This window comes from Aegilops tauschii, chromosome 3 (genome assembly GCF_002575655.3).
Source record: "Aegilops tauschii subsp. strangulata cultivar AL8/78 chromosome 3, Aet v6.0, whole genome shotgun sequence".
Taxonomy (NCBI): Eukaryota; Viridiplantae; Streptophyta; class Magnoliopsida; order Poales; family Poaceae; genus Aegilops; species Aegilops tauschii.
This window is the reverse complement of record NC_053037.3, coordinates 501,142,342-501,168,550: the sequence shown is the minus strand read 5'-3', so window position 1 is coordinate 501,168,550 and position 26,209 is coordinate 501,142,342. Positions and strand designations below refer to the sequence as shown.

Sequence of the window (26,209 nt, the reverse complement as noted above, 5' to 3'; positions counted from 1 at the left end):
GTCCTCCAAGCCGCCGTCGCCACGGCCAGCACCGGCTCGTCGGCGTTTCCTCGGATGGTGCTGCCCGACTCACCCCGCGCGTCGGCTTGCAACCCGGTCCCCGGCTTCCACGTCTACCCGCAGGCCTCCCGCCTCTCCGGGGAGTGCTCACCCGGCGTGAGCGTGGTCGCGCCTTCCACGCCCGCGCCCGCGCCCATCGACCTCAACGCCACCCCGGTGGTCGGTGGCTCGTCGTCCGGCGGCACGAGGAAACGCGCGCGACAGACGCCGGCCGGCGGGCTCCCGGACGCCCGTAACCTGTTCGAGGAAATGTCGTCCGCCGTCGACGAGGACTACATGCAAAACCTCATCTTCAAGGGTGGTGCGTCGGGCGCTGGCTACGATCCCGACGAGACACAAAGCCAGGACGGCCGCGGGGCGTTCACGCCGGCCGCTGGCTATGATCCCGAGCAGGCGGCCTTCATGCGTGATCAGGTCGGCATCGACCTGGACGGCTTCCCCCTCGACCACGAGTTCCCGGAGGACTATGGGCTAGAGGAAGAGGACGAGTGCGACATCGAAGTGGAGCCTTTGTTCGAGGACGAGCTCGCCAACCAAGCCGCCGGTCCTAAGCCGAAGCGCAAGAGCAAGCGCACGAAGGCGTACACAGCTGCCGAGGACAAGCTCCTTTGTGAGTGTTGGCGAGACATTGGACAAGACCCAAAGACGGGCGCCGAGCAAAAGCATTCGACCTTTTGGACTCGTGTGCACCGCGAGTTTCATGAGCGCAAGAAGTTTCCACCTTACCAATTTGTGAGCACGCGCGGGTGGGTCTCCATTTTCAAGCGGCGGAGGGTGATCCAACAAGAGTGCAACAAGTTTTGCGCCACCCTTGAGAGCATCAAGGCCCGCCCCGTGAGCGGCATCGGCATGCAAGACATGGTATGATAGCAAGCAAGCCGCCCTCTTTTGTGCCATCAAGATCATCCTTTTACGTCTTCATTTGCTATCACTTGCCCATATGCTTGCATCGAAACATTTTGTAGGCATTTCAAGCTTTGGAGGCTTTCAAGGTTCAACACAATGGCAAGTGCTTCAACCTTTCCCATTGCTAGAGATCGAGGCCGCCAACGCCAAGACAAAGGCGAAAGAAATGGCTCTTGCAAGCATGATGACCGGGGTGGAGATCATGAAGGTGGATCTCAACACCTTGTCGCCAAGCAAAAGGCCGTGGTTCGAGAAGATGCAGGCCGACATGCTCAAGTTCGACGACGAGTGATCTATGGCATCGAGGGCCATCTTTTTTGTATGCCGGCAGGTGTGCCGGCATGACCACGGGAGCCGCGATGGCGTGGTCGAACTCAAGTCCCACCATTTTTTGTGCTGGCATGTGTGCCGGCCGGCTGGTGAGTGCGCCAGCATGAACTGTGGTATTTTCTGAAGCCGGCATTGTATGCGGCGCTGGCATGGTGCCGGCATGAGACATGGCCGCTGGCATGATCGGCCGCAGGCCTTTTTTATTTAAAAGTTGAATGCGGACATGAAATGGCTCGGCGCGTTGGGCGCATTGCCGACCCAAATGCAAAACTGGACGGACGCCGGGCGGGCGACCAACCGAAACGGACAAAAAATGAACAAATGCGCCGTCCGTTTGGGTAGCCCCATTGGAGTTGCTCTTACAATTCTTTGTGTGCTGAAGTGAGTCAGGCCTGCACAGGCCGAAGAGTTCGGTCCATGCACCGAGCGCAGGACCGAAAACAAAAGTGCAGCGACACGCCGGCCCGTCCTATTTTACGCATTTTTCAGTTCCCGTGGACCCAGCACAGGCTCCCCGTGGACCACTCGTGTGCACCGCGCCAGTTCTCCTTCCACCCTCCTCCCCATCCTCGTCCCGGCAGCCCCGCGAGATGATAACGCCAAAACCCTAAACCCCACCGCAACCCAATCCCTTCCGGCCGCCCACCCGCCACCGCCACGTCGGCCGGTGGCCTGCCGGAGACCGACCTCCGCTGCCCCCGTCGCCTCAGCCAGCGATGCACAGGATTCTCCCCCGAGCCGCCTCCTTCCTCGACGCGGCCGCGGCCCCGGCCCGGCCGCTGCTGCCCTCCTCCCCCATGCCCGCGCTTCGCCTGGCAGGCCCGTCCCTCTCCGCTTGCTCGATGCCGAGCACCGCGCGCCTCCGCCCCCTGCCGTGGCTGCGCTGCGGCGGTGGCGGCGCGGTCGCGAGGAGGGGGCTCTGCTGCTCCGCCGAGGCGGCGAGACGCGGGGATGTTGCCGCGGGAGAGGGGGAGGAGGAGGAAGAGGGGAGGGGCTCCAGAGGAGGTGGGGGTCGTCATTCGCCAGAGAGGAGGCAGAGAGGCCGGGGCGATGCGGCGACGGGGAGCGGGGAGCTGCTCGCCATTCCTGGGGTCGGGCCGCGGAACCAGAGGAAGCTCGTTGAGAAGGGATTCGATGGCGTTGCGCCGCTCAAGCAGCTCTACCGGGATAAGGTGCGTGCGTGGGTGGGCTGTTCTGGATTGTTCGTACTGTTTGTCTTGGTTTTATTGTACTCCCTCTGTAATAAAGTATTATAAGAGCGTTTAGATCACTACTTTAGTTTGCAAAGTATGTAAGCAACACATATGCTTGGAGTCTTCACCGGTTCCTTTGAATTGCCAGAGTTGACATGGTCACATGGAAAATACATTTCTGTTGACATATGTTGCCTGAGAAAATATCGGCACATACCACCACTTATTGTTAGCTCAAGCAACTGATATGTTTAGACCTGCATTCTGGCATACTACAGTTGGTGTACTGTGATTGCAAGCAATTTAGTCCGTCCTTGATGACCAACTCGGCATTAGAATTCTGGTGGTCACTCCTCAGTTTTAGTAATCGAGACAGCACTGCTAAATGCACATTGGCTCCAAAATCTACAGCAGCAACGATTTAGTCCTGAAGTTTATGCCTAGACCTACGCTGCACTCACAAACTTCAGATATGCCGTCAAATTCGTATCGATTGTAGCATCACATAAAATAGATTAATTTGATTCCCACTATGTTATCATTGGAGGCTTGGAGCATCATCACTGTCAAATTCTTAAGTTTGAAGGGAAAAAGAACAATTACCTTTGTCTGTTATCTTCTGAGTTTGCTTTATTCTCTTTAGTTGTTTGTCACAATCCTGTCACATGAATCTGATGGTGATTTCCTCACTTAAAATTCTGCCGGTTCAATCTAACCTCAACGCACCTAGAGCTAACACTTCCTAAGTTTTGCAGTTCTTTGGCAAGTCTGATGTGAAGATGGTTGAGTTCTTGCAAAGTTCAGTTGGCATCATACACAAGAACCATGCTGAGAGTATAACTTTGTTCATTAAAGAGAGCGTTGATGAGGAGGTGAAAGACACTGACACATCTAAGCCTTGCAGAAGAAAGAGGCTCACCTTTTGTGTTGAAGGGAATATCAGTGTCGGGAAATCTACATTCCTTCAAAGAATTGCCAACGAGACTATCGAACTACGTGACCTTGTGGAAATAGTACCTGAACCTGTTGCAAAGTGGCAGGATATTGGGCCTGATCACTTTAACATACTTGATGCTTTCTATGCTGAACCACAGAGGTATGCTTACACTTTCCAGAATTACGTCTTTGTGACAAGGGTGATGCAAGAGAGGGAGTCTTCAAGTGGAATAAAGCCTCTCCGGCTGATGGAAAGAAGTGTTTTCAGTGATAGAATGGTAGGTCATATCTTTGCCGAAAACACTAGGTTTTCACTTTTGATCTATCCCACTGTAAACATCTTTTCCTATTTAATGAGTGAACTCATGTTGATTTTCAGGTTTTTGTCCGTGCTGTTCATGAAGCTAAGTGGATGAACGAGATGGAAATCAGCATTTACGATTCCTGGTTCGACCCAGTTGTGTCATCTCTCCCGGGTCTTGTCCCTGATGGTTTTATTTATCTAAGAGCTAGCCCTGACACCTGCCACAAAAGAATGATGGTTCGGAAAAGGTCTGAGGAGGGTGGTGTCAGTCTTGATTACCTTCAAGGTTTGCATGAGAAACATGAAAGCTGGCTACTTCCGTCCAAAGGACAAGGTTCTGGTTTGTTGTCAGTCAGTCAGCTTCCAATTCATATGGAGGGCTCACTACATCCAGAAATACGAGATCGAGTGTTCTTCCTGGAAGGAGATCATATGCATTCTAGTATCCAGAAGGTAACTTTCTCCTACCTTTATTTGCCCAAGTGTGATCTGTAAGGAGTTATTTGGTCACATATTGATGCTTATTCCGAATTAGGTTCCTGCTCTGATCCTGGACTGTGAAAATGACATTGATTTTAACAAGGACATTGAAGCTAAACGACAGTAAGTGATCAGAACCTTTATATTCCTGAAAGCATTGTTTCAGTTTTCTATTTATATTCTTTTATTGTTAAGCAGGCATTAGTTAAGAATATGATATTCTTTGAGCGGAAAGCATTGAAATTAGCGTATTGATCTACATGTTCCAAAATTGAACTCACTAATGTTGCTGGAATTGTTGCCAACTGAATCCAAATAGGAAAGGTTAAGCTGTGATGTGTAAACTGACCCAAAATTAAAATATTCAGTAATTTCTATGTGCTTTTTTACATCTTCAGTTTACTGTTTGTTTTTTACCTATGTGACACTAGTTCTGTACTGTATATCATGCCTGCTACATTGTTACAAGTGAATTATCTGAAGTCTAGGTCTGGTTAGATATGAACAGACAACACATATACTTGTAAACAATCTGGATGGCTTATAGGTGGTTCTTTGCATATAACTTTGTAATTCCTGTGAAATGCTTTTGAGACCAAGTCCAGCCTTGCTAGGTCTGTATTTATACACTTTGACACTTGTAAGAAAAAATCGTCACCCGTTCAATTTGTTATCCTTGTATCCAGGGTGATGGTATTTGTTATTTTGTCTCTTGAATTATTTATGTATTAATTCCTGATATACTCCTATTGACAGTAGCATGTATTTGTGGAGATTTGATAAAATGCCACGTCTTAGTTTGGCCTTTATAAAATGCCACGCCAGGACCCGCCTGTCAGTGACACATGGCATGCCATTTAATCAAAGAACAAACTAAGACTGGCATTTTATCGAATTTCCTCGTAATGATAGTTTCCAGCAACCTGCATTGTTATTTTAATAATGTATCACCAAAGTCCTGAACACCCCATGTGCTCTTAACTTCCTTCAAATCTCTGCACCCTTTTGATGTTTCAATGTTGCCCATGAAGATATGCTCGTCAAGTTGCGGAGTTCTTCGAATTTGTGAAGAAAAAGAATGAAGCTCTTCCTGCTGAGACAAGTGATGGTGACAAGAGTATGAGCCCACAGGTTATGCTTCCTGGCAGAGGTGATTTGTGGTTCCCTGGAGGCAGCCCTTTACCAAAATCTGCTCTAGGATCTCTTGAATTCAGACGGGCGATGTCGTCCTTCCTCCCAAAGTAGGGGCAAACATCACTGATGCAACTACCATTTTGTGGCCATGCATGGTATCTTGTAAAATCTGGATGGTCATTTGGTCAATCAGCACATCCGAGCCTCAAAGTACCACCACTAACTGGCGACGACCTTCTGAATGCTGTATGATCTCGAAACGTAGGTACTCTTTCCATCTGTAGTGCTAGCCAATGCTGTATGATAGTATCTGACTTCGTGTTCCTGTAAATGATGATCTGACTACTTGCTTGGCGTCGGTGCCTATTAGTATATTACGGATAAGTATGGAACCATATGCTGTTTCTATCTACTGTTGGCCTTGTTGTTTGCTTGCCCTCCGGCTTGATGGCGGTCATGCTTTGGACGACACATCTGTTGTGTACAGGAAAGAGAAACATATGTTGTGAGGTATAGCTTGGATGGTGTTCCCTTTTCTTCCTTGTTTGATGCTACTGCCGTCGCCAATGATGTTGTCTACTCCAGCATCTTGCTTTCCCTCCTGAATGCCTGATTACTCCTCTTTTTTTTTAGAGGAAAAGGAGCCCCAAAGGGCCCCCATATTCATTATGAAATTCGAGGGAGAGAGAACCCAGCTGTTTCAGAAAGCACATGTTAGAAGAGCAAACGGCAGAGAACAGTCTCCTTGTCTGCCTTTTTTAGATTAACATCACTTCTGCTTCAGTAGACCCCCTTAATCACATCGATGGCTGAGATTACCCTATACCCCTTCATAATAAAGGACAGGATGGTCTTTTTCTCAGAGTACTTAGTCCGTGCTGGTAATTCCGGTAAGTTTTTATTCTTCAGAGAAGAGAACTCCGGTAAGTGGTCTACGTACGATGCTACCTGGGCAAGAAGTCAACGTTTTGCACCTGGGCGGCTCACCTGGGCCGGCCCATTTGTGGGTGCGCCGCTTTCAATGGGAGAAAAATTGCGAGAAAAAAATGAGGGTGATGGGAATCAAACCCGCACGTTCCAGTTTATGTGCACGCTGTGCTAACCACTGGGACTGCCAATCTGCTATGTTAGACTTCTAGCGCAAATCATTAATTAAGAAACTAAAGGTCGTGGCAAAAATTTAAACAAAAGTTCACAAAATTAAGATAAACCAAAATGTGCAATAGGAATCGAACCAGGGACATCACAATAGTCAACCACGTCAGTAGCCACTATACTAACTGGGATTTGGGTGTCCAAAAAGGTAGCCCAGTCTATATGAACCATAAGCAGCGAAATTATATTTAAAAAACTCGGACCTCATTTTCTTATTGGAAAACGTAAATATTTTTAGAAACGAAGTCATTAAAAAAATTGTGATAATTTCAAAAGAACTAGAAGATTTTGTGAGAACGTGAACATTTTTTGGGATCATAAAAGGAACAAAACTGAAAATGATAACATTTTTTGGAATAGGGAACAATTTTTTAGGAAATGCGAACATTTTCAAATTTGTGATTTAAAAAAATAAAACATTTTGTGCAAACACGAGACTCTCAAACATTTGTTTTACAAAGGAAAAAACATTGAAAAGGAAAAATTTGTTGAAACAAGTGACTAAACTGAAAACATGAACATTTTTCAAAATTACGAAGAATCGTTTCAAAGTGCGAACATTTTCTTAAATTTCCTCAAACATTTATTGAATTTGCGAACAACTGTTGACATCAAGAATCTTTTTTGTACTTGGGAACAAATTTTGTAACCTCATCGTCTTGATTACACTGCTTGCCATCCGACTACGGCCGCTTGTGATATTTAAAAGCAGGAAATGTATAAGTGTCAACCACCAAAATTTTCCAGAATTTGGGCATGCACAACGTTGTCCCCCATGCAAAATATGAACAAATTCGAACACCAAACGCATGTTGCGTCACGTCTGGCCTGTGTTTTAGAGTTTTTCATCGGAAAAACCTAGAAAAAGCATATAATGTCTGAGACCAACGAAACTTGGCATGCACCATGTCCAAGGTAATGCTAATGTGTGAGAAAAAATTGGGTGCCTTCGGAGGAGGTGGAAAAAATGGTTCGAGAGTTGCACTTTCAGCCTACCCGAACGCACCAGGCTGTACACGGTATGTTTGGTTGCAAGCATGGAATGACACCAAATGTTGCCAGCAGTTGGGCATGCCCAAGGTTCTCCCCCACACAAAATTTGAATGATTTCGGACACCGAATGCACGTTGCGTCACGTCCGGCCTATATTTTAGGGGTTTCCCCCGGGAAACCCCTAGAAAAAGCATAGAATGTCTGAAACTAACGAAACTTGGCATGCATGCTGTCCATGGTAATGCCAATGTGAGGAAAATTTTGGGTGCGTTCGGAGGAGCTAAAAAAAAGGTTCGAGACTTGCCCTTCCGGCCTACCCAAACGTACAAGGTTGTACACGGTGTGTTTAGGTTGCAAGCATGGTATGACACCAAATTTTGCCAGCGGTTGGGCATGCCCAAGTTTGTCCGTCATGCAAAATTTGAACGAATTCGGACACCGAGCAAACATTGCGTCTCGTCCGGCCTGTGTTTTAGAGTTTTTTCACCGGAAAAACCTAGAAAAGGCATAGAATGTCAGAAACCAACAAAACTTGGCGTGCATGCTGGCCATGGTGATGCCAAGGTGTGGAAACAATTTGGGCATGTTCGAAGGAGGTGAAAAGAAAAGTGGTTCGAGACTTGCCCTTCCGGTCTACCCGAACATACCAGATTATATACATTGTGTTTGGTTGCAACCATGAAATGACACCAAATTTTGCCAGTAGTTGGGCATGCCAAAGCCCCCCCCCCCCATGCAAAATTTGAACGAACTCGGATACCAAACGCACGTTGCGTCACGTCCGGCCAGTGTTTAGGATTTTTCCAACGGGAAAACCTAGAAAATGCATGAAATGTCGAAGACCAAGGAAACTTGGCATGCATGTTGGGCATGGCGATGCCAAGGTGTGGAAAAAAATTGGGTGCGTTTGGAGGAGGTAAAAAAAGCGGGTTCAAAACATGCCTTTCCGGCCTACCCGAACGTACCAGATTGTAGACGATGTGTTTGGTTACAAGCATGAAACCACTGAAAAAGTTCCATGTGCTCATGATTTTTTTTCTAAGAAAATCACAAATTTGAAATAAAATCACAGACTCAAAAAAGTTCATGAATTTGAAATAAAATTGCAGACTCGAAAAAAATCATGAGTTTGAAAAAAGGACATAAGTTTGGGAAAAGTTCATTAAAAAAACAAATCATAAATATTAAAAAGTTAAAGAATTTTAAAAGGTTCCATGAGTTAAAAAAGGAAAAAAAAGAAATAAGGAAAATGAAAAATATATAAAAAAACAAAGAACAAGGGCTAAACTGAAGAAAATCAGGTGGGAAACACATGCTTTTTTATTTGCGTTATATATTCGGATAAGAAGTAGGAAAGAAGCTCAACTGCAGGACAGTCGAAGTATCGCAGTGGTTACACTACTAGATGTTGACAGTCTGACTGAAAAGAAAGAAGAAAAAACCTAAATGGGCCAGGCCCGTCTAAGGAGCAACTAACACTGTATTGACGTCTACGCTAATGTACAGTCCTATATATCCGGTGGTGTACGGTATGTCAAAGGTCTATATTGCCCTTTATACGTTTTGTGAGGGGGTCCTACCGAAGCGCTTCTCTTTTGTTATACGTCGAGACCAAGAGTTCTACATTTTTTTGGCAGCTGAAAAGAGCAGCACACATTCTTCTTCTCATCATATCTATTAAAGTTATGATAATACTACTCGTAGGTTGGAGTATATCAGTTAGTGGTTGGCTGTTGCCTTGGTAGCACACCTACGTACAGACACTGAGATACAGACGTAGGCGTCACCATCCATCCAAGCCAGAACAGTCGCAAGTCTACATCTAGTAGCGTGTACAGATGTACATTCATCCAAGCCAGAACAGTCGCAAGTCTACATCTACCAGTAGCTTGTACAGATGTACATGGTGGCAGGGAGGACTGGGCGACCGTCCCTCTCAAGGGACGCTGATGAAAGGTACCCTGTCTACAATCGTATACCGTACGTATACCACTCCCGATTGCCACGGAGAATTATTCCTCTGTAGCTGCAGCTAGTCTGCTATACTGAGCAAGGGCGATCGATCAGTGGCGGATGGAGCCGTGGAATTTCCACTTCCACGTCCCGTGCATGGACGTGGACAGTGAAACGGCAACGGCGTGTCCCATCCGCCGGTCCGGATCGGTCACCGGTTTTCCCAGGGGCGGTGGTCGTACGCGCTTCGGAAACTCCGCGCCCGGCCGGAGGCAGAAAGAATTCCACAGCGTGCAACGCCGACGAGGAGCTGGAACCAGAAGCGTCCTCGTTCCACTTCGGGCTACTAGCTAGCTCTCGTATGGCAGTTGCACCAGTGCTTGCACCAGTGGGGGTGAATCACCGGCACACACTTGTGAACACACGAGCTAGCCGTAGCTAGCAGTGAAGCGCTCCTCCACAGACCTGTCGTGCCACGCCCGCCCACCGGCCACGCACCGGCGACGCGCTGCCAGTCACCGGCTAGCTATAACATTCCCCACTTTGATTGGCTTTCAGCCGGCTCACTGCCACGACATGCGGGCAGAAAAAGACCCGCAAGCCAATAATACCGCCATGCACCATGTAACACGCTCGCCACACGCAATGGATCGAAACGGGCACGTCGCCGTCGCCCCCGGGATCCCGGCGACGACGATCCATCCCGGCCGGCCTCCCAGATATCGCGTCGATCAAACGAGGTCACGCGGCAAAACGCTCGTGACCGGTTCAAAGGGAAGGGAGGCCCGATCGCGTGGGCGGCGCTGTCGTTCGACGACGCGACCGCGCAAGCAAGTGCAAGTGCATGCGCATGCGCATGTGGATGGGTCATGGACGACGGATTGTTCGGTCGTTATTTGTCGTTGGGGCCGGATGCAGCCCTAGAGTCGCTATCTTCTTCTAATGCTTCTTCTTCCGGCTGTCAGTCGCCACGTCGATGTGATGAGCTCCGCATGCAGGTCTTTAGACCGGTTCAAAAAGCGCTAGCTAGCTCGAGGCGGAGGACCGGTTCAATGGCCGTGAGCTTGGACGCACGCGGCCGGTTGCGATCGAACGTTAAGGAAGGGGATGTTTGGCTCTTGGCTTCTAGCGAATTCGTGCGAGACGAGACTGACCGGAGCCAGTATTTACAACTGTGTAGATTCTTCTTGGTAGGCGGAGGAGGCTCGAGCTTACCACCTTCTTCTCTCGTGGTAGAAATTAGGAGCTGATGTGAATTGTGAACTTTTAACTTTTTACCGGCCGGTCTGGTCGAGTGGCCACCGGCAGTTTGGCGGAAAGATGGCTCTACCATTTGGGACTTTGTTGCTCGCACCGGTCAGTATCCATCACTCTCGTTGCCGGGACATCGCGGAGAAGAGGCTTCGGCCAAAAGCTTGGAATCACTGACCGTGTGATGGAGCGTTCAGATCACTGTAATTTTCGTCGGTTTTCTTCACAAGGAGAGCATTCCTTCATCAAACTTTTCCATATTTTCCCCTGTCAATCCAAAGTATCCATGTGGCATGGCATAGAGTCTACCTCCGGATCACCGTGCCGGAAAGTTTAGATATGCAACAGTCGATTTGGGGCCGAATGGCAGGGAACTAGAGGCAATTCCCGCGCTCCAAACGGGGTCTAAGTCTCTAAGTACAAGAAAGAAAGTAACATGTCTGCGTCGCGTGGAAAGCCCTTCCCGCGGCCGGATCTTCGTAGCAACGACCGGAACTTAACAGAAAGTTAACCTTTTTGTACTGTGCGGCAAGTGCAGTCCTACGGTTGTCAAGTAGCGTAAGCGGACAACAGGATGGGAACAATCGAGATGCTTGCTATCGCTTCCTTTCTCATCTCCTGTTCCTACAGGGACAAATGAGGCGGTGTGGAAGTTGACCTGGTACAAGAAAAGGACACCCAAAATAAATTACTTGGAGACATTCATAGCTAGGTAGCTAGCTTGCCTTAAAATCTTGCATGCTTTGAGCTGAGCCATAGATCTTCTTTTGTCTGGCCATGATCCACAGAAGACTCGCTTGGAATTTTGCATGTCCTGATCTTCGCCCACAAGTTCGTTTTTGGTTTAGGTTTTGACCAGCTCCCCCCTATTTGTACGGGTTCCCCCTCTTAAATTAGCGCTGAAACTTGGTTCGTTGAACCTTAACTGCACTAGGCAATTAGGTAGGTTACGTACGTTCCCTTCTACTCCCTCCATTTCTAAATATATGTCTTTGTAGATATTCCACTAGATGGATTACATACGGAGCAAAATGAATGAATCTAAACTTAAAATGCATCTATATACATCCGTATGTGGTTCATAGTGAAATCTCTGTAAAGACTTATATTTAGGAACGGAGGAAGTATAATCAGAAAGCTATGCAAGTGGCTGTGCTGGATACTGTAAGATAATCTCGCTGCAGTTGAAAATCTTGCGAGAAATTCTAAAAATGCAGACATGCTTGTGGAGTCACATGGTTACGTAGGCAGCTATATTTTAAGACAATGGTTACCTAGTCAAACACATCAATGAGAGGCAATCTAAATCATTATTATCCCACATGCTTCGTGAGGAATTAAATATCACATGCAATTTAGTAATACTGCTACCGCTTCGCACTACCGGACTCGCTGCCTATGCCTACGGCCCAGGGCCATCGGCATAGGTCCTTTGCCGTCGGCATAGATCTATGCCTACGGCTGCCGTTGGCATAGGCCCGTCGGCGTAGATCACGTCAGCGTAGTCTTGTCAGACCGTCGGCGTAGTATAGCCGTCGGGCGTCAGCCGTCGGCAGTGTTTTTCGCCTGACGGCAACGGACGGCGCCGTCAAAAGCGCTGACGAATCACGGGAAGCCACGTGGCAGAGGTATGCCGACGGCTTGGCCGTCGGCATACCTCTGCCACGTGGCATTCCGTGGTGCCTCCTGGTGGCTGGGCTATGCCTACGGCAAAGCCGTAGGCATAGCCGTGCCACGTGTCGTCCCCTGGTGCCTCCTGGAGCAGGGCTATGCCTACGGCTGATTTATGCCGACGGCTGCTGTCGGCATGTCTGCATCTAGGTCGACGGCCGTTCTGTGCCGACGGCTGCCGTCGGCGTAGATCGGTGTAACCCGACGGCCAGGACTGAGCTGTCGGCATAGCTCCAACTAGGCCGACGGCAGCCGTAGGCATAGGTTTGGCCGTCGGGGTAGGACCGTTTTGCGGTAGTGTCGGGCTGTTTCAGGGATTATATTCTACTAAAAAAAGTTCAGGAAAACCCAATATAATAGTGAAATAAAGGGGCCATACAAGGAATCGCTTGCTGCGACAGCAAACAATGATACCTACGGATTATCACAAACTACATTACTTTTATATGTATCTTCCAGTGTTAAACTTTCCAACAATGATTAAAAGCCAGCGTATCAATGAGAAACTCACATATTCGCCCTAAAACAACAAAAGCAGTAATGTTGGCCAAGAACTAGTAATTGTTACTAGAAGGGTTGGGCGCGCTTTCCTACGCTGTTGGTGTTGTTGAGATTCTTAAAAAAACTCATTTTGTTTTAAAATATAAGGTGTATTACTTTTTTTAAAAGTCCAACCTCTTTAAGTTTGATCAAATTTATGAAGAGATATATCAAAATTCTTAATATCAAATTGGTGTTATTAGATTCATCATGAAATGAATTTCCATATTTTTTTGGCTTAATATTATGGATGTCAATATTTTTGGCTCTAAACTTGGTCAAAGTTAAAGAAATTTGACTTTCGAAAGAACTGGTACCCCTTGTATTTTGGAACTGATGGAATATTTAGTTTGGCGGATGGGGGAAATGATGTTGTGTGTTTTATGTTTATTTATAACGTGATTATTTGTGGGCTTTTCATGGTGTGATTCTGTGTTATGCGCTAATCAACTCATACTTTTCTGAGTAAATTTCTGCGTCAGTGGCTACATGTACTATATTGGTGCTATAGTATCATCACATGGTGACGCTTTTTTTAGGTGGTAAGAGGGTGCATGGGGTTGATATGTTTTTTAACCGGTTGGTGTTGATTGATCTGAAAAATCATTGACCCCATCAAAATCATAAACCAAATTCAAAATCAAATATCTCAATCAAATAAAAGAGCTTCAAGGGAATATGGTGAATTAAAATAATTAAATGGGAGAGCTCCTTGAGAAATTATTGACCCGGTCAAAATCAGGTGATCAAGTTTTAAACTGAAGACCTCAATTAATTATGAGGACTTAAAAATTAGGAAGCATAGTGTATAGTATATAAAAGAATTGAAGCAGAGCTTTGAGAAATTGTTGACTTGGTCAAAATCGGGTGACCCAATTTCAATTGAACACCTCAATTGATTGTGAGGCCTTTTACCCCTAGGGAGCTTAGTGATATAGTAGATGTACACAAGTAAATGGCTCCATCATGGCATCTCACAATTATGGGATGTGAATCCCAATGTTTGCTTTAGAACTTTCTACCCTTTAAATTATAAATTATCTTTAAGCTAGGTTCTTAGGCAATTGGAAATAAGATATACCCCGACAAGAGTAAGCAATAATTGGAGCAATTGTTCTTCGATCTTGCTTTATTTTTCTTCAACTTTTGTGGAAAAAACTTTCAGTCTATTCACCATCTGTCATGGTAGTAGAAAGAACACCAGAAGTAACAAAAATTACAGCCAGATCCGTGGATCATCTAGCAATGATTACAAGCACTTGAGCGAGCTGAAGGCTTCCCACCGCCATCACCCCTCCCTCATCAAAGTCGGGCAAACCTTGTAGTAGTAGATAGTTGGGAAGTCGACATGCTAAGGTCACAAAGCACCACCGCAACAGAACAACAACCATCACCAATGAAGATAAGCATATGTCAAAATAGTCCAACATGACACTACACAAACAAAGACTGGATCCAAATAGATCCACTGATGACCAGTACGATTTGAATCCCACGAGATACGTCAGAGACATACCTCCACACGCCCTCTCACGATGCTAGATGCACCACCAGGACGGAGGCTGGACATGAAGGTTCTTATTCCATCATCAGGGAACCGCTGCCACCTCCTCCCTGAGCAGGACACGAACCCTAACTAAAGTGAAAATTGTAGCTAAAACAAAGCTGGAGCCTTCCTGTCGAAAAGGGTCAGGTTCACCGTGCCTCCATGGCCTTAAGCACTCCAGGGACGAGGCAGACAGGCGGCGGCATTGACGAGAGATAGAGAAACCTAATCTTCTTGTCGCCTAGAAAGGTGAGACAAAGGGGTACTCGGGTTCGAACCTTCTATCTTGCTTTCAGGGAAGAGAGTCATGTTCCAAACCCTAGTACACAAATGTTTTGTATCATACCTAACCATATTTTGTCACACTTGTCACCATGAGATCAGTCGTGGATCCAATGGCTCATATCATTACAATATACTTTAAGTAATGTGTGGAGCACGTCCTCTCTAGATTTCGTGATTGCAATTCAGAGCTAACTACCATTGTCGCTTTTTCCTGATTTGTCAAAACCGATGACACCATTGGCCTCAATAGTGCCATTTCTGTGAGACTATGAGTGTTGCCATTGACATCACATGTGATTCCCTTGTAGTGTGCCCAAACAACACAATAGGCGGCACTAGACTCATCACCGTCATCTACTTATGTATTTCGACTGAGGCTAGAGGTGGTGCCTGTTGGGAAACGTAGTAGAAAACAAAAAAATCCGCCCTACGATCAATCGGGAACAATACGAAGATGCATGTAGGGTTTGGATCAACGATCGTTACCGACTCCAAAGTGTAGCGGAAGTAGACAAGTCGGTGTAATTTTAGAGAGACGTGAAAGTACAAGTCTGTGGGGTCGCTTCTGCAAGGTCATACTTGGAGTCCCTCGAACCGTTGATGATGATCCTGCGAACCACCCTTGAACGATCCCTCGAATGGAATACTGAAAACACGGCCTCTCTACTTGGTTGCAAGCATACAGTATTCACAATCAGGCAGCGCTTCGCCGTCCAGAGCTAATCGTTGGCGGAAAATTAGAGGGAGGAGATTAGAACCACACTAGTCTTCTAATTGTGAGGATTAGAGGAACTAGGTCTTGCTCTGATTAGTCAACTAGGACCAATTAGAACTAGAAATAGATGAACTGGAGGAGGCTTCAAAACTTGTGTCTCAATGGACAAAATCCTCTAGTATATATAGGTTTGAGGGGAGAGGAGGGGCTGCCACCAAGGAGAGAAAGTCCCTCCTTGGGGCACCGACTAAGAGGGGGAGGAGGAATCCCCCCTTAGTCCAATTCGGCTTCCCCTCCTAGGAAAAAAGGGGGGCACCTCCACTTGGGCCTCGGTGGATCAGGTTGCCTTCCACCACTAGGCCTTTTAAGGCCCGTTGATATTAAATTAAATATAAAAGCCCTCTAACAATTACTAGAGCCTTTTATATATAATTTAAAATCACCAAAAACATTTTCCACCTATATATTATTTATTGGTAATACCCGGTATTGCCCGATAATCTCCAAAACTCTTCCGGTTCCTCTCGAAACTATTCCAAACATTAATGAAACAACTTCACAAATAAATCCTCAATACTCTCATCTTGTTAACACTCAGCAGATCGTGATTACCTTAAGCTTGTGACCCCATAGGTTCGGTAAATCATAGACATGAATGAAACCCCTTCGTTCAGTGACCGATAGCGGAACCGTGGACGTCCATATCGATTCCTATGATTACACGAATGACATTCGAGTGAACTTTTGGTTATAATGTGATGTTCCCTTTGCTTCGCAATACTTTATAAAACCCGAGTTGCATCGGTATCCTCCTGAGTCATACACATGCTCACTACATCGTCATCCTCGTTATCGGTTTTGTTCTTCTTTCTCGTTGAAGTGTTCTGGCATCCCTGTGACATAGTCACCTGTGTCTGGCTAGACGATGATTAATGTTGACACAACGAGAGGGCCCTAAGAATATCTCTCCATTGTCGGAGGCGTAAATCCCACTCTCGAGCTATCTAGTCCCTTGTCAAACTTCCCGATAAACCTGTAAGTTGTCGTTATGATCACCGTGTTACAGATGACGTTTGAGCAACCCCAAAGTCCACCATACGGTAGGAAGTGACTATGATACTCTCATGGTCTAAGAACTAAAACTCATGTTAACACTTCGTGTTATAACAATTGATTTTAGACAATATTATCTCAAAGTATAACAAACAATTTCGGGTCGATTTTAGTATGATCGTTCTTGTAACGTCATACTCTCAATGTTGTTTTAGGACTATCATTACACTTACTTAATGATATATATCCTAAGATCTGGAAAACATGACCACCAATAACACTTGAGTCAGTCTTAGAGGCAAGACTAGGAACCTATTATTTAACGTTTTATCATTCCACACGTGCATATGAGTTTTCCACTGAATCGCATATTCTAGGATCATAGTAGTTATAATATGAAATATAAACTCTTAATTATGAACATTGAAATATAATAATACAATATTATTGCCTCCAGGGCATATTTCCAACAGTGCCATTAGTAAGTGAGCCGACAACACCAACATCATCATGGTTCTTATCGTTGCCATCTATAGGGGTGATACCACCAAGGACAACCGTGACATAGTAGTTGCAGGTCACTAGGGTACTTTTGCAATTTACAATGGCGCCCACGTGACCTTGTTGCCTCTGCTCCCACAACCTACAATGACCTTCACCAACTAGTAGTTCGAGGATGAGTTGTGCATCAAGGTACATAGGGTGTGAGGTGTTGATGATAACTTCTAACTCGGGAGATGTTAGAGTAGTGGCCTTTTGTTTTATAGTGTCGACAACACCACGCCCTTCCATTGTATCATCAATACTCCAACATGTGGCAACGATGTGTTTGTTCGTGCTTTAATGGATCAAGATGTTGCCTTCTCCGTAAGCTAGGAGGGACTCCACTTTGGACACAGTGCCAACGAGTTACGCTGGACCATGAGCAGTGATGTCATGCCATGTATGGAATTTGGGGTTTCTTTGGGCTACAATCATTGGCGCCCCTAGCAGCTCGAAGACAAATTGCATGCTAAGGAGGAGTGTGATGTTATGTGCGGGCATGGCGCTACAGTCACATTTCACAAATACGAGATGAGATCCCCAGTCTCCATGTTAGGTAGTCTATCATTCAGATTAGGAAGATATATTCTACCTTGGTTCTTAAGAATAAATATCTACAATTTTTATTTGATTTATACCCTTATATAACAAGGAACCCAGGCAAGAAATAAAGCAAGAAAGAATTGGAATAATAGTACACTCCAGTAGTACAAAGCAGATGGTGTAAGTCGAGATTAAAATTGAATGAAATGGGTAAAAAAGAATGCACATTCAATGTATTTATTAGTTTGCATTTTCACAAGCTTGACAATATGTGGTGAGTACTATGGATGATAAATAGTTTTCTATGATGTCAGCATTATGTACTCTAAAATCTAAATGACGAGGTACCTATTTGTCTCGAGCATCGATGGTTGGATAAGGATCAATTTTTTCACTAGCATTATTTCGATGTTGTTTCAACATTGAACCATTCATCCTAGTTTTTAAGTGTCCATGTGTGTCTTTCCTCCCCCTCTTCCCCTAGCACCATGTAGGTGAGATACCTAGTCGGAGGAAGATGCCCTATGGGAGTATACCGGTAGACTCAACCGAGGATCCAGGGGTTCCGAAGTTCTACACCTTGCTGTGATGGAGTATGCACTCAGAATGGATGAGAACATGTGCGCTAAGTTTTGGATTCAGGTGTTACGGGAGATATATTCCCTGTAATAGCAGGATCATCTTGTGGTATCATACCCTGATGACGGCTTGAAGCTACGTCGGTATTTTGTTGGAAATATGCCCTAGAGGCAATAATAAATGGTTATTATTATATTTCTTTGTTCATGGTAACTGTCTATTGTTCATGCTATAATTGTGTTATCCGAAAATCGTAATGCATGTGTGAATACATAGACCACAACGTGTCCCTAGTAAGCCTCTAGTTGACTAGCTCGTTGATCAACAGATAGTCATGGTTTCCTGACTATGGACATTGGATGTCATTGATAACGGGATCACATCATTAGGAGAATGATGTGATGGACAAGACCCAATCCTAAGCATAGCTCAAAGATCGTGTAGTTCGTTTGCTAGAGCTTTTCCAATGTCAAGTATCTTCTCCTTAGACCATGAGATCGTGCAACTCCCGGATATCGTAGGAGTACTTTGGGTGTGCCAAACGTCACAACGTAACTGGGTGACTATAAAGGTACACTATGGGTATCTCCGAAAGTGTCTGTTGGGTTGGCACGGATCGAGATTGGGATTTGTCACTCCGTATGACGGAGAGGTATCTCTGGGCCCACTCGGTAATGCATCATCATAATGAGCTCAATGTGACTAAGGAGTTAGTCACGGGATCATGCATTGCGGTACGAGTAAAGAGACTTGCCGGTAACGAGATTGAACAAGGTATTGGGATACCGACGATCGAATCTCGGGCAAGTAACATACCGATTGACAAAGGGAATTGTATACGGGATTGATTGAATCCTCAACATCGTGGTTCATCCGATGAGATCATCGTGGAACATGTGGGATCCAACATGGGTATCCAGATCCCGCTGTTGGTTATTGACCGGAGAGGCGTCTCAGTCATGTCTGCATGTCTCCCGAACCCGTAGGGTCTACACACTTACGGTTCGGTGACGCTAGGGTTGTAGAGATATGAGTATGCGGAAACCCGAAAGTTGTTCGGAGTCCCGGATGAGATCTCGGACGTCACGAGGAGTTCCGGAATGGTCCGGAGGTGAAGAATTATATATAGGAAGTCCAGTTTCGGCCACCGGGAAAGTTTCGGGGGTTATCGGTATTGTACCGGGACCACCGGAAGGGTCCCGGGGGTCCAACGGGTGGGGCCACCTATCCCGGAGGGCCCCATGGGCTGAAGTGGGAAGGGAAGCAGCCCTTAATGGGCTGGGGCGCCCCCCATGGGCCTCCCCCTGCGCCTAGGGTTGGAAACCCTAGGGTGGGGGGGCGCCCCACTTGACTTGGGGGGAAGTTTCCCCCCCTTGGCCGGCGCCCTCCCCCCCCTCCCAGGGGGCCTATATAAAGGGGGGGAGGGAGGGCAGCAAGACTACAGCCTTTGGCGCCTCCCTCCTCCCCTGCAACACCTCTCCCTCTCGCAGAAGCTTGGCGAAGCCCTGCCGAGATCCCGCTACATCCACCACCACGCCGTCGTGCTGCTGGATCTCCATAAACCTCTCCTTCTCCCTTGCTGGATCAAGAAGGAGGAGACGTCGCTGCTCCGTACGTGTGTTGAACGCGGAGGTGCCGTCCATTCGGCACTCGGTCATCGGTGATTTGGATCAAGGCGAGTACGACTCCATCAACCTCGTTCATTGGAACGCTTCCGCTCGCGATCTACAAGGGTATGTAGATGCACTCCTTTCCCCTCGTTGCTAGTATACTCCATAGATGGATCTTGGTGATGCGTAGGAAATTTTAAAATTCTGCTACGATCCCCAACAGTGGCATCATGAGCCAGGCCTATGCGTAGTTACTATGCACGAGTAGAACACAAAGCAGTTGTGGGCGTAGATGTTGCCAATTCTTCTTGCCGCTACTAGTCTTATCTTGTTTCGGCGGTATTGTGGGATGAAGCGGCCCGGACCGACCTTACACGTACGCTTACGTGAGACAGGTTCCACCGACTGACATGCACTAGTTGCATAAGGTGGCTAGCGGGTGTCTGTCTCTCCCACTTTAGTCGGAACGGATTCGATGAAAAGGGTCCTTATGAAGGGTAAATAGAAATTGGCATATCACGTTGTGGTTTTACGTAGGTAAGAAACGTTCTTGCTAGAAACCTATACAAGCCACGTAAAAACTTGCAACAACAATTAGAGGACGTCTAACTTGTTTTTGCAGCATGTGCTATGTGATGTGATATGGCCAGAAGATGTGATGAATGATATATGTGATGTATGAGATTGATCATATTCTTGTAATAGGAATCACGACTTGCATGCCGATGAGTATGACAACCGGCAGGAGCCATAGGAGTTGTCTTTATTATTTTGTATGACCTGCGTGTCATTGAATAACGCCATGTAAATTACTTTACTTTATTGCTAAACGCGTTAGCCATAGAAGTAGAAGTAATCGTTGGCGTGACAACTTCATGAAGACACGATGATGGAGATCATGATGATGGAGATCATGGTGTCATGCCGGTGACAAAGATGATCATGGCGCCCCGAAGATGGAGATCAAAGGAGCAAAATGATATTGGCCATATCATGTCACTATTTGATTGCATGTGATGTTTATCATGTTTTGCATCTTATTTGCTTAGAACGACGGTAGTAAGTAAGATGATCCCTTATGATAATTTCAAGAAAGTGTTCCCCCTAACTGTGCACCATTGCGAAGGTTCGTTGTTTCGAAGCACCACGTGATGATCGGGTGTGATAGATTCTAACGTTCGCATACAACGGGTGTTGACGAGCCTAGCATGTACAGACATGGCCTCGGAACACACGCAATACACTTAGGTTGACTTGACGAGCCTAGCATGTACAGACATGGCCTCGGAACACGGAGGACCGAAAGGTCAAGCATGAGTCGTATAGAAGATACGATCAACATGGAGATGTTCACCGATCTTGACTAGTCCGTCTCACGTGATGATCGGACACGGCCTAGTTAACTCGGATCATGTTTCACTTAGATGACTAGAGGGATGTCTATCTGAGTGGGAGTTCATTGAGTAATTTGATTAGATGAACTTAATTATCATGAACTTAGTCTAAAATCTTTACAATATGTCTTGTAGATCAAATGGCCCACGTTGTCCTCAACTTCAACGCGTTCCTAGAGAAAACCAAGCTGAAAGATGATGGCAGCAACTATACGGACTGGGTCCGGAACCTGAGGATCATCCTCATAGCTGCCAAGAAAGATTATGTCCTAGAAGCACCGCTAGGTGAAGCACCAATCCCAGAGAACCAAGACGTTATGAACGCTTGGCAATCACGTGCTGATGATTACTCCCTCGTTCAGTGCGGCATGCTTTACAGCTTAGAACCGGGTCTCCAAAAGCGTTTTGAGAAACATGGAGCATACGAGATGTTCGAAGAGCTGAAAATGGTTTTCCAAGCTCATGCCCGGGTCGAGAGATATGAAGTCTCCAACAAGTCCTTCAGTTGTAAAATGGAGGAAAATAGTTCTGTTAGTGAGCACATACTCAGAATGTCTGGGTTACACAACCGCTTGTCTCAGCTGGAAGTTAATCTCCCGGATGACGCGGTCATTGACAGAATCCTTCAGTCGCTTCCACCAAGCTACAAGAGCTTTGTGATGAACTTCAATATGCAGGGGATGGAAAAGACCATTCCTGAGGTATATTCGATGCTGAAATCAGCGGAGGTGGAGATCAGAAAAGAACATCAAGTGTTGATGGTGAATAAAACCACTAAGTTCAAGAAGGGCAAGGGTAAGAAGAACTTCAAGAAGGACGGCAAGGGAGTTGCCGCGCCCGGTAAGCCATTTACTGGGAAGAAGCCAAGGAATGGACCCAAGCCTGAGACTGAGTGCTTTTATTGCAAGGGAAGTGGTCACTGGAAGCGGAACTGCCCCAAATACTTAGCGGACAAGAAGGCCGGCAACACCAAAGGTATATGTGATATACATGTAATTGATGTGTACCTTACCAGTACTCGTAGTAGCTCCTGGGTATTTGATACCGGTGCGGTTGCTCATATTTGTAACTCAAAACAGGAACTGCAGAATAAACGGAGACTGGCAAAGGACGAGGTGACGATGCGCGTCGGGAATGGTTCCAAGGTCAATGTGATCGCCATCGGCACGCTACCTCTGGATCTACCTACGGGATTAGTTTTAAACCTCAATAATTGTTATTTAGTGCCAGCTTTAAGCATGAACATTGTATCTGGATCTCGTTTAATTCGAGATGGCTACTCATTTAAATCCGAGAATAATGGTTATTCTATTTATATGAGAGATATGTTTTATGGTCATGCCCCGCTGGTCAATGGTTTATTCTTGATGAATCTCGAACGTGATGTTACACATATTCATAGTGTGAATACCAAAAGATGTAAAGTTGATAACGATAGTCCCACATACTTGTGGCACTGCCGCCTTGGTCACATTGGTGTCAAGCGCATGAAGAAGCTCCATGCAGATGGACTTTTGGAGTCTCTTGATTACGAATCATTTGACACGTGCGAACCATGCCTCATGGGTAAGATGACCAAGACTCCGTTCTCCGGAACAATGGAGCGAGCAACCAACTTATTGGAAATTATACATACCGATGTGTGCGGTCCAATGAGTGTTGAGGCTCGCGGAGGATATCGTTATGTTCTCACTCTCACTGATGACTTAAGTAGATATGGGTATGTCTACCTAATGAAACACAAGTCTGAAACCTTTGAAAAGTTCAAGGAATTTCAGAGTGAGGTTGAGAATCAACGTGACAGGAAAATAAAATTCTTACGATCAGATCATGGTGGAGAATATTTAAGTCATGAATTTGGTGCGCACTTAAGGAAATGTGGAATCGTTTCACAACTCACGCCGCCTGGAACACCTCAGCGAAACGGTGTGTCCGAACGTCGTAATCGCACTCTATTGGATATGGTGTGATCTATGATGTCTCTTACCGATTTACCGCTCTCATTTTGGGGCTATGCTTTAGAGACTACCGCATTCACTTTAAATAGGGCTCCGTCGAAATCCGTTGAGACGACACCGTATGAATTATGGTTTGGGAAGAAACCTAAGCTGTCGTTTCTAAAAGTTTGGGGATGCGATGCTTATGTCAAGAAACTTCAACCTGAAAAGCTCGAACCCAAGTCGAAGAAATGCGTCTTCATAGGATACCCTAAGGAAACTATTGGGTATACCTTCTACCTCAGATCCGAAGGCAAGATCTTCGTTGCCAAGAACGGGTCCTTTCTGGAGAAAGAGTTTCTCTCGAATGAATTAAGTGGGAGGAAAGTGGAACTTGATGAGGTGATAGTCACCCCTTCCAAACCGGAAAGTAGCGCAGCGCGGGAAGATGTTCCTGTGGTGCCTACACCGACTGGGGAGGAAGTTAATGATGATGATCATGAAGCTTCGGATCAAGTTACTGCTGAACTTCGTAGGTCCACAAGGACACGTTCCGCACCAGAGTGGTACGGCAACCCTGTCCTGGAAATCATGTTGTTAGACAACGGTGAACCTTCGAACTATGAAGAAGCAATGGCGGGCCCGGATTCCGACAAATGGCTAGAAGCCATGAAATCCGAGATAGGATCCATGTATGAACACGAAGTATGGACTTTGACTGACTTGCCCGATGATCGGCGAGCCATAGAAAATAAATGGATCTTTAAGAAGAAGACATACGCGGACGGTAATGTGACCACCTATAAGGCTCGACTTGTCGCTAAGGGTTATCGACAAGTTCAAGGGGTTGACTACGATGAGACTTTCTCACCCGTAGCGAAGCTGAAGTCCGTCCGAATCATGTTAGCAATTGCCGCATACTATGATTATGAGATATGGCAGATGGACGTCAAAACGGCATTCCTTAACGGCTTCCTTAAGGAAGAATTGTATATGATGCAGCCAGAAGGTTTTGTCGATCCTAAGAATGCTAACAAAGTATGCAAGCTCCAGCGCTCAATCTATGGGCTGGTGCCAGCATCTCGGAGTTGGAACATTCGCTTTGATGAGATGATCAAAGCGTTTGGGTTTACACAGACTTATGAAGAAGCCTGTGTTTACAAGAAAGTGAGTGGGAGCTCTGTAGCATTTCTCTTGTTGTATGTGGATGACATACTATTGATGGGAAATGATATAGAATTCTTGGAAAGTATAAATGCCTATTTGAATAAGTGTTTTTCAATGAAGGACCTTGGAGAAGCTGCTTATATATTAGGCATCAAGATCTATAGAGATAGATCAAGACGCCTCATTGGTCTTTCACAGAGTACGTACCTTGACAAGATATTGAAGAAGTTCAATATGGATCAGTCCAAGAAGGGGTTCTTGCCTGTATTGCAAGGTGTGCAATTGAGCACGGCTCAATGCCTGACCACGGCAGAAGATAGAGAAAAGATGAGTGTCATCCCCTATGCCTCGGCCATAGGGTCTATTATGTATGCCATGCTGTGTACCAGACCTGATGTAAACCTTGCCGTAAGTTTGGTAGGAAGGTACCAAAGTAATCCCGGCATGGAACACTGGACAGCGGTCAAGAATATCCTGAAGTACCTGAAGAGGACTAAGGATATGTTTCTCGTTTATGGAGGTGACGAAGAGCTCGTCGTAAAGGGTTACGTCGACGCTAGCTTCGACACAGATCTGGATGACTCGAAGTCACAAACCGGATACGTGTATATTTTGAATGGAGGAGCAGTAAGCTGGTGCAGTTGCAAGCAAAGCGTCGTGGCGGGATCTACATGTGAGGCGGAGTACATGGTAGCCTCGGAGGCAGCACCGGAAGCAGTCTGGATGAAGGAGTTCATTACCGACCTAGGGGTGATTCCCAATGCGTCGGGCCCGATGACTCTCTTCTGTGACAACACTGGAGCTATTGCCCTTGCGAAGGAGCCCAGGTTTCACAGGAAGACCAGGCATATCAAGCGTCGCTTCAACTCCATTCGTGAAAGTGTTCAAAATGGAGACATAGATATTTGTAAAGTACATACGGACCTGAATGTAGCAGATCCATTGACTAAACCTCTCCCTAGAGCAAAACATGATCAACACGAGGACGCAATGGGTGTTCGATTCATCACAATGTAACTAGATTATTGACTATAGTGCAAGTGGGAGACTGTTGGAAATATGCCCTAGAGGCAATAATAAATGGTTATTATTATATTTCTTTGTTCATGGTAATTGTCTATTGTTCATGCTATAATTGTGTTATCCGGAAATCATAATGCATGTGTGAATACATAGACCACAACGTGTCCCTAGTAAGCCTCTAGTTGACTAGCTCGTTGATCAACAGATAGTCATGGTTTCCTGACTATGGACATTGGATGTCATTGATAACGGGATCACATCATTAGGAGAATGATGTGATGGACAAGACCCAATCCTAAGCATAGCTCAAAGATCGTGTAGTTCATTTGCTAGAGCTTTTCCAATGTCAAGTATCTTCTCCTTAGACCATGAGATCGTGCAACTCCCGGATACCGTAGGAGTACTTTGGGTGTGCCAAACGTCACAACGTAACTGGGTGACTATAAAGGTACACTACGGGTATCTCCGAAAGTGTCTCTTGGGTTGGCATGGATCGAGACTGGGATTTGTCACTCCGTATGACGGAGAGGTATCTCTGGGCCCACTCGGTAATGCATCATCATAATGAGCTCAATGTGACTAAGGAGTTAGTCACGGGATCATGCATTGCGGTACGAGTAAAGAGACTTGCCGGTAACGAGATTGAACAAGGTATTGGGATACCGACGATCGAATCTCGGGCAAGTAACATACCGATTGACAAAGGGAATTGTATACGGGATTGATTGAATCCTCGACATCGTGGTTCATCCGATGAGATCATCGTGGAACATGTGGGAGCCAACATGGGTATCCAGATCCCGCTGATGGTTATTGACCGGAGAGGCGTCTCGGTCATGTCTGCATGTCTCCCGAACCCGTAGGGTCTACACACTTAAGGTTCGGTGACGCTAGGGTTGTAGAGATAT

General features: G+C 46.1%; 1 protein-coding gene across 1 annotated transcript; it reads left to right on the top strand.

The window, feature by feature from the left end:
• The first annotated feature begins 1,767 nt into the window (after positions 1-1,767).
• LOC109786824 (uncharacterized) lies at positions 1,768-5,738 on the top strand. Its single transcript, XM_020345389.4, has 5 exons — positions 1,768-2,468; positions 3,245-3,703; positions 3,805-4,182; positions 4,265-4,332; positions 5,241-5,738. The coding sequence occupies exons 1-5, from the start codon at positions 2,013-2,015 to the stop codon at positions 5,452-5,454; spliced, it is 1,575 nt and encodes a 524-aa protein (XP_020200978.1). The 5' UTR covers positions 1,768-2,012; the 3' UTR covers positions 5,455-5,738.
• Positions 5,739-26,209: the final 20,471 nt, after the last annotated feature.

Excerpts from the sequence above, each read along its gene's own strand:
- LOC109786824 (XM_020345389.4), top strand. The coding sequence starts at position 2,013 with ATGCACAGGATTCTCCCCCGAGCCGCCTCCTTCCTCGACGCGGCCGCG. Across the intron at positions 3,704-3,804 it reads GTGTTTTCAGTGATAGAATG|GTTTTTGTCCGTGCTGTTCA; the intron begins GTAGGTCATATC and ends GTTGATTTTCAG. Across the intron at positions 4,183-4,264 it reads TGCATTCTAGTATCCAGAAG|GTTCCTGCTCTGATCCTGGA; the intron begins GTAACTTTCTCC and ends ATTCCGAATTAG.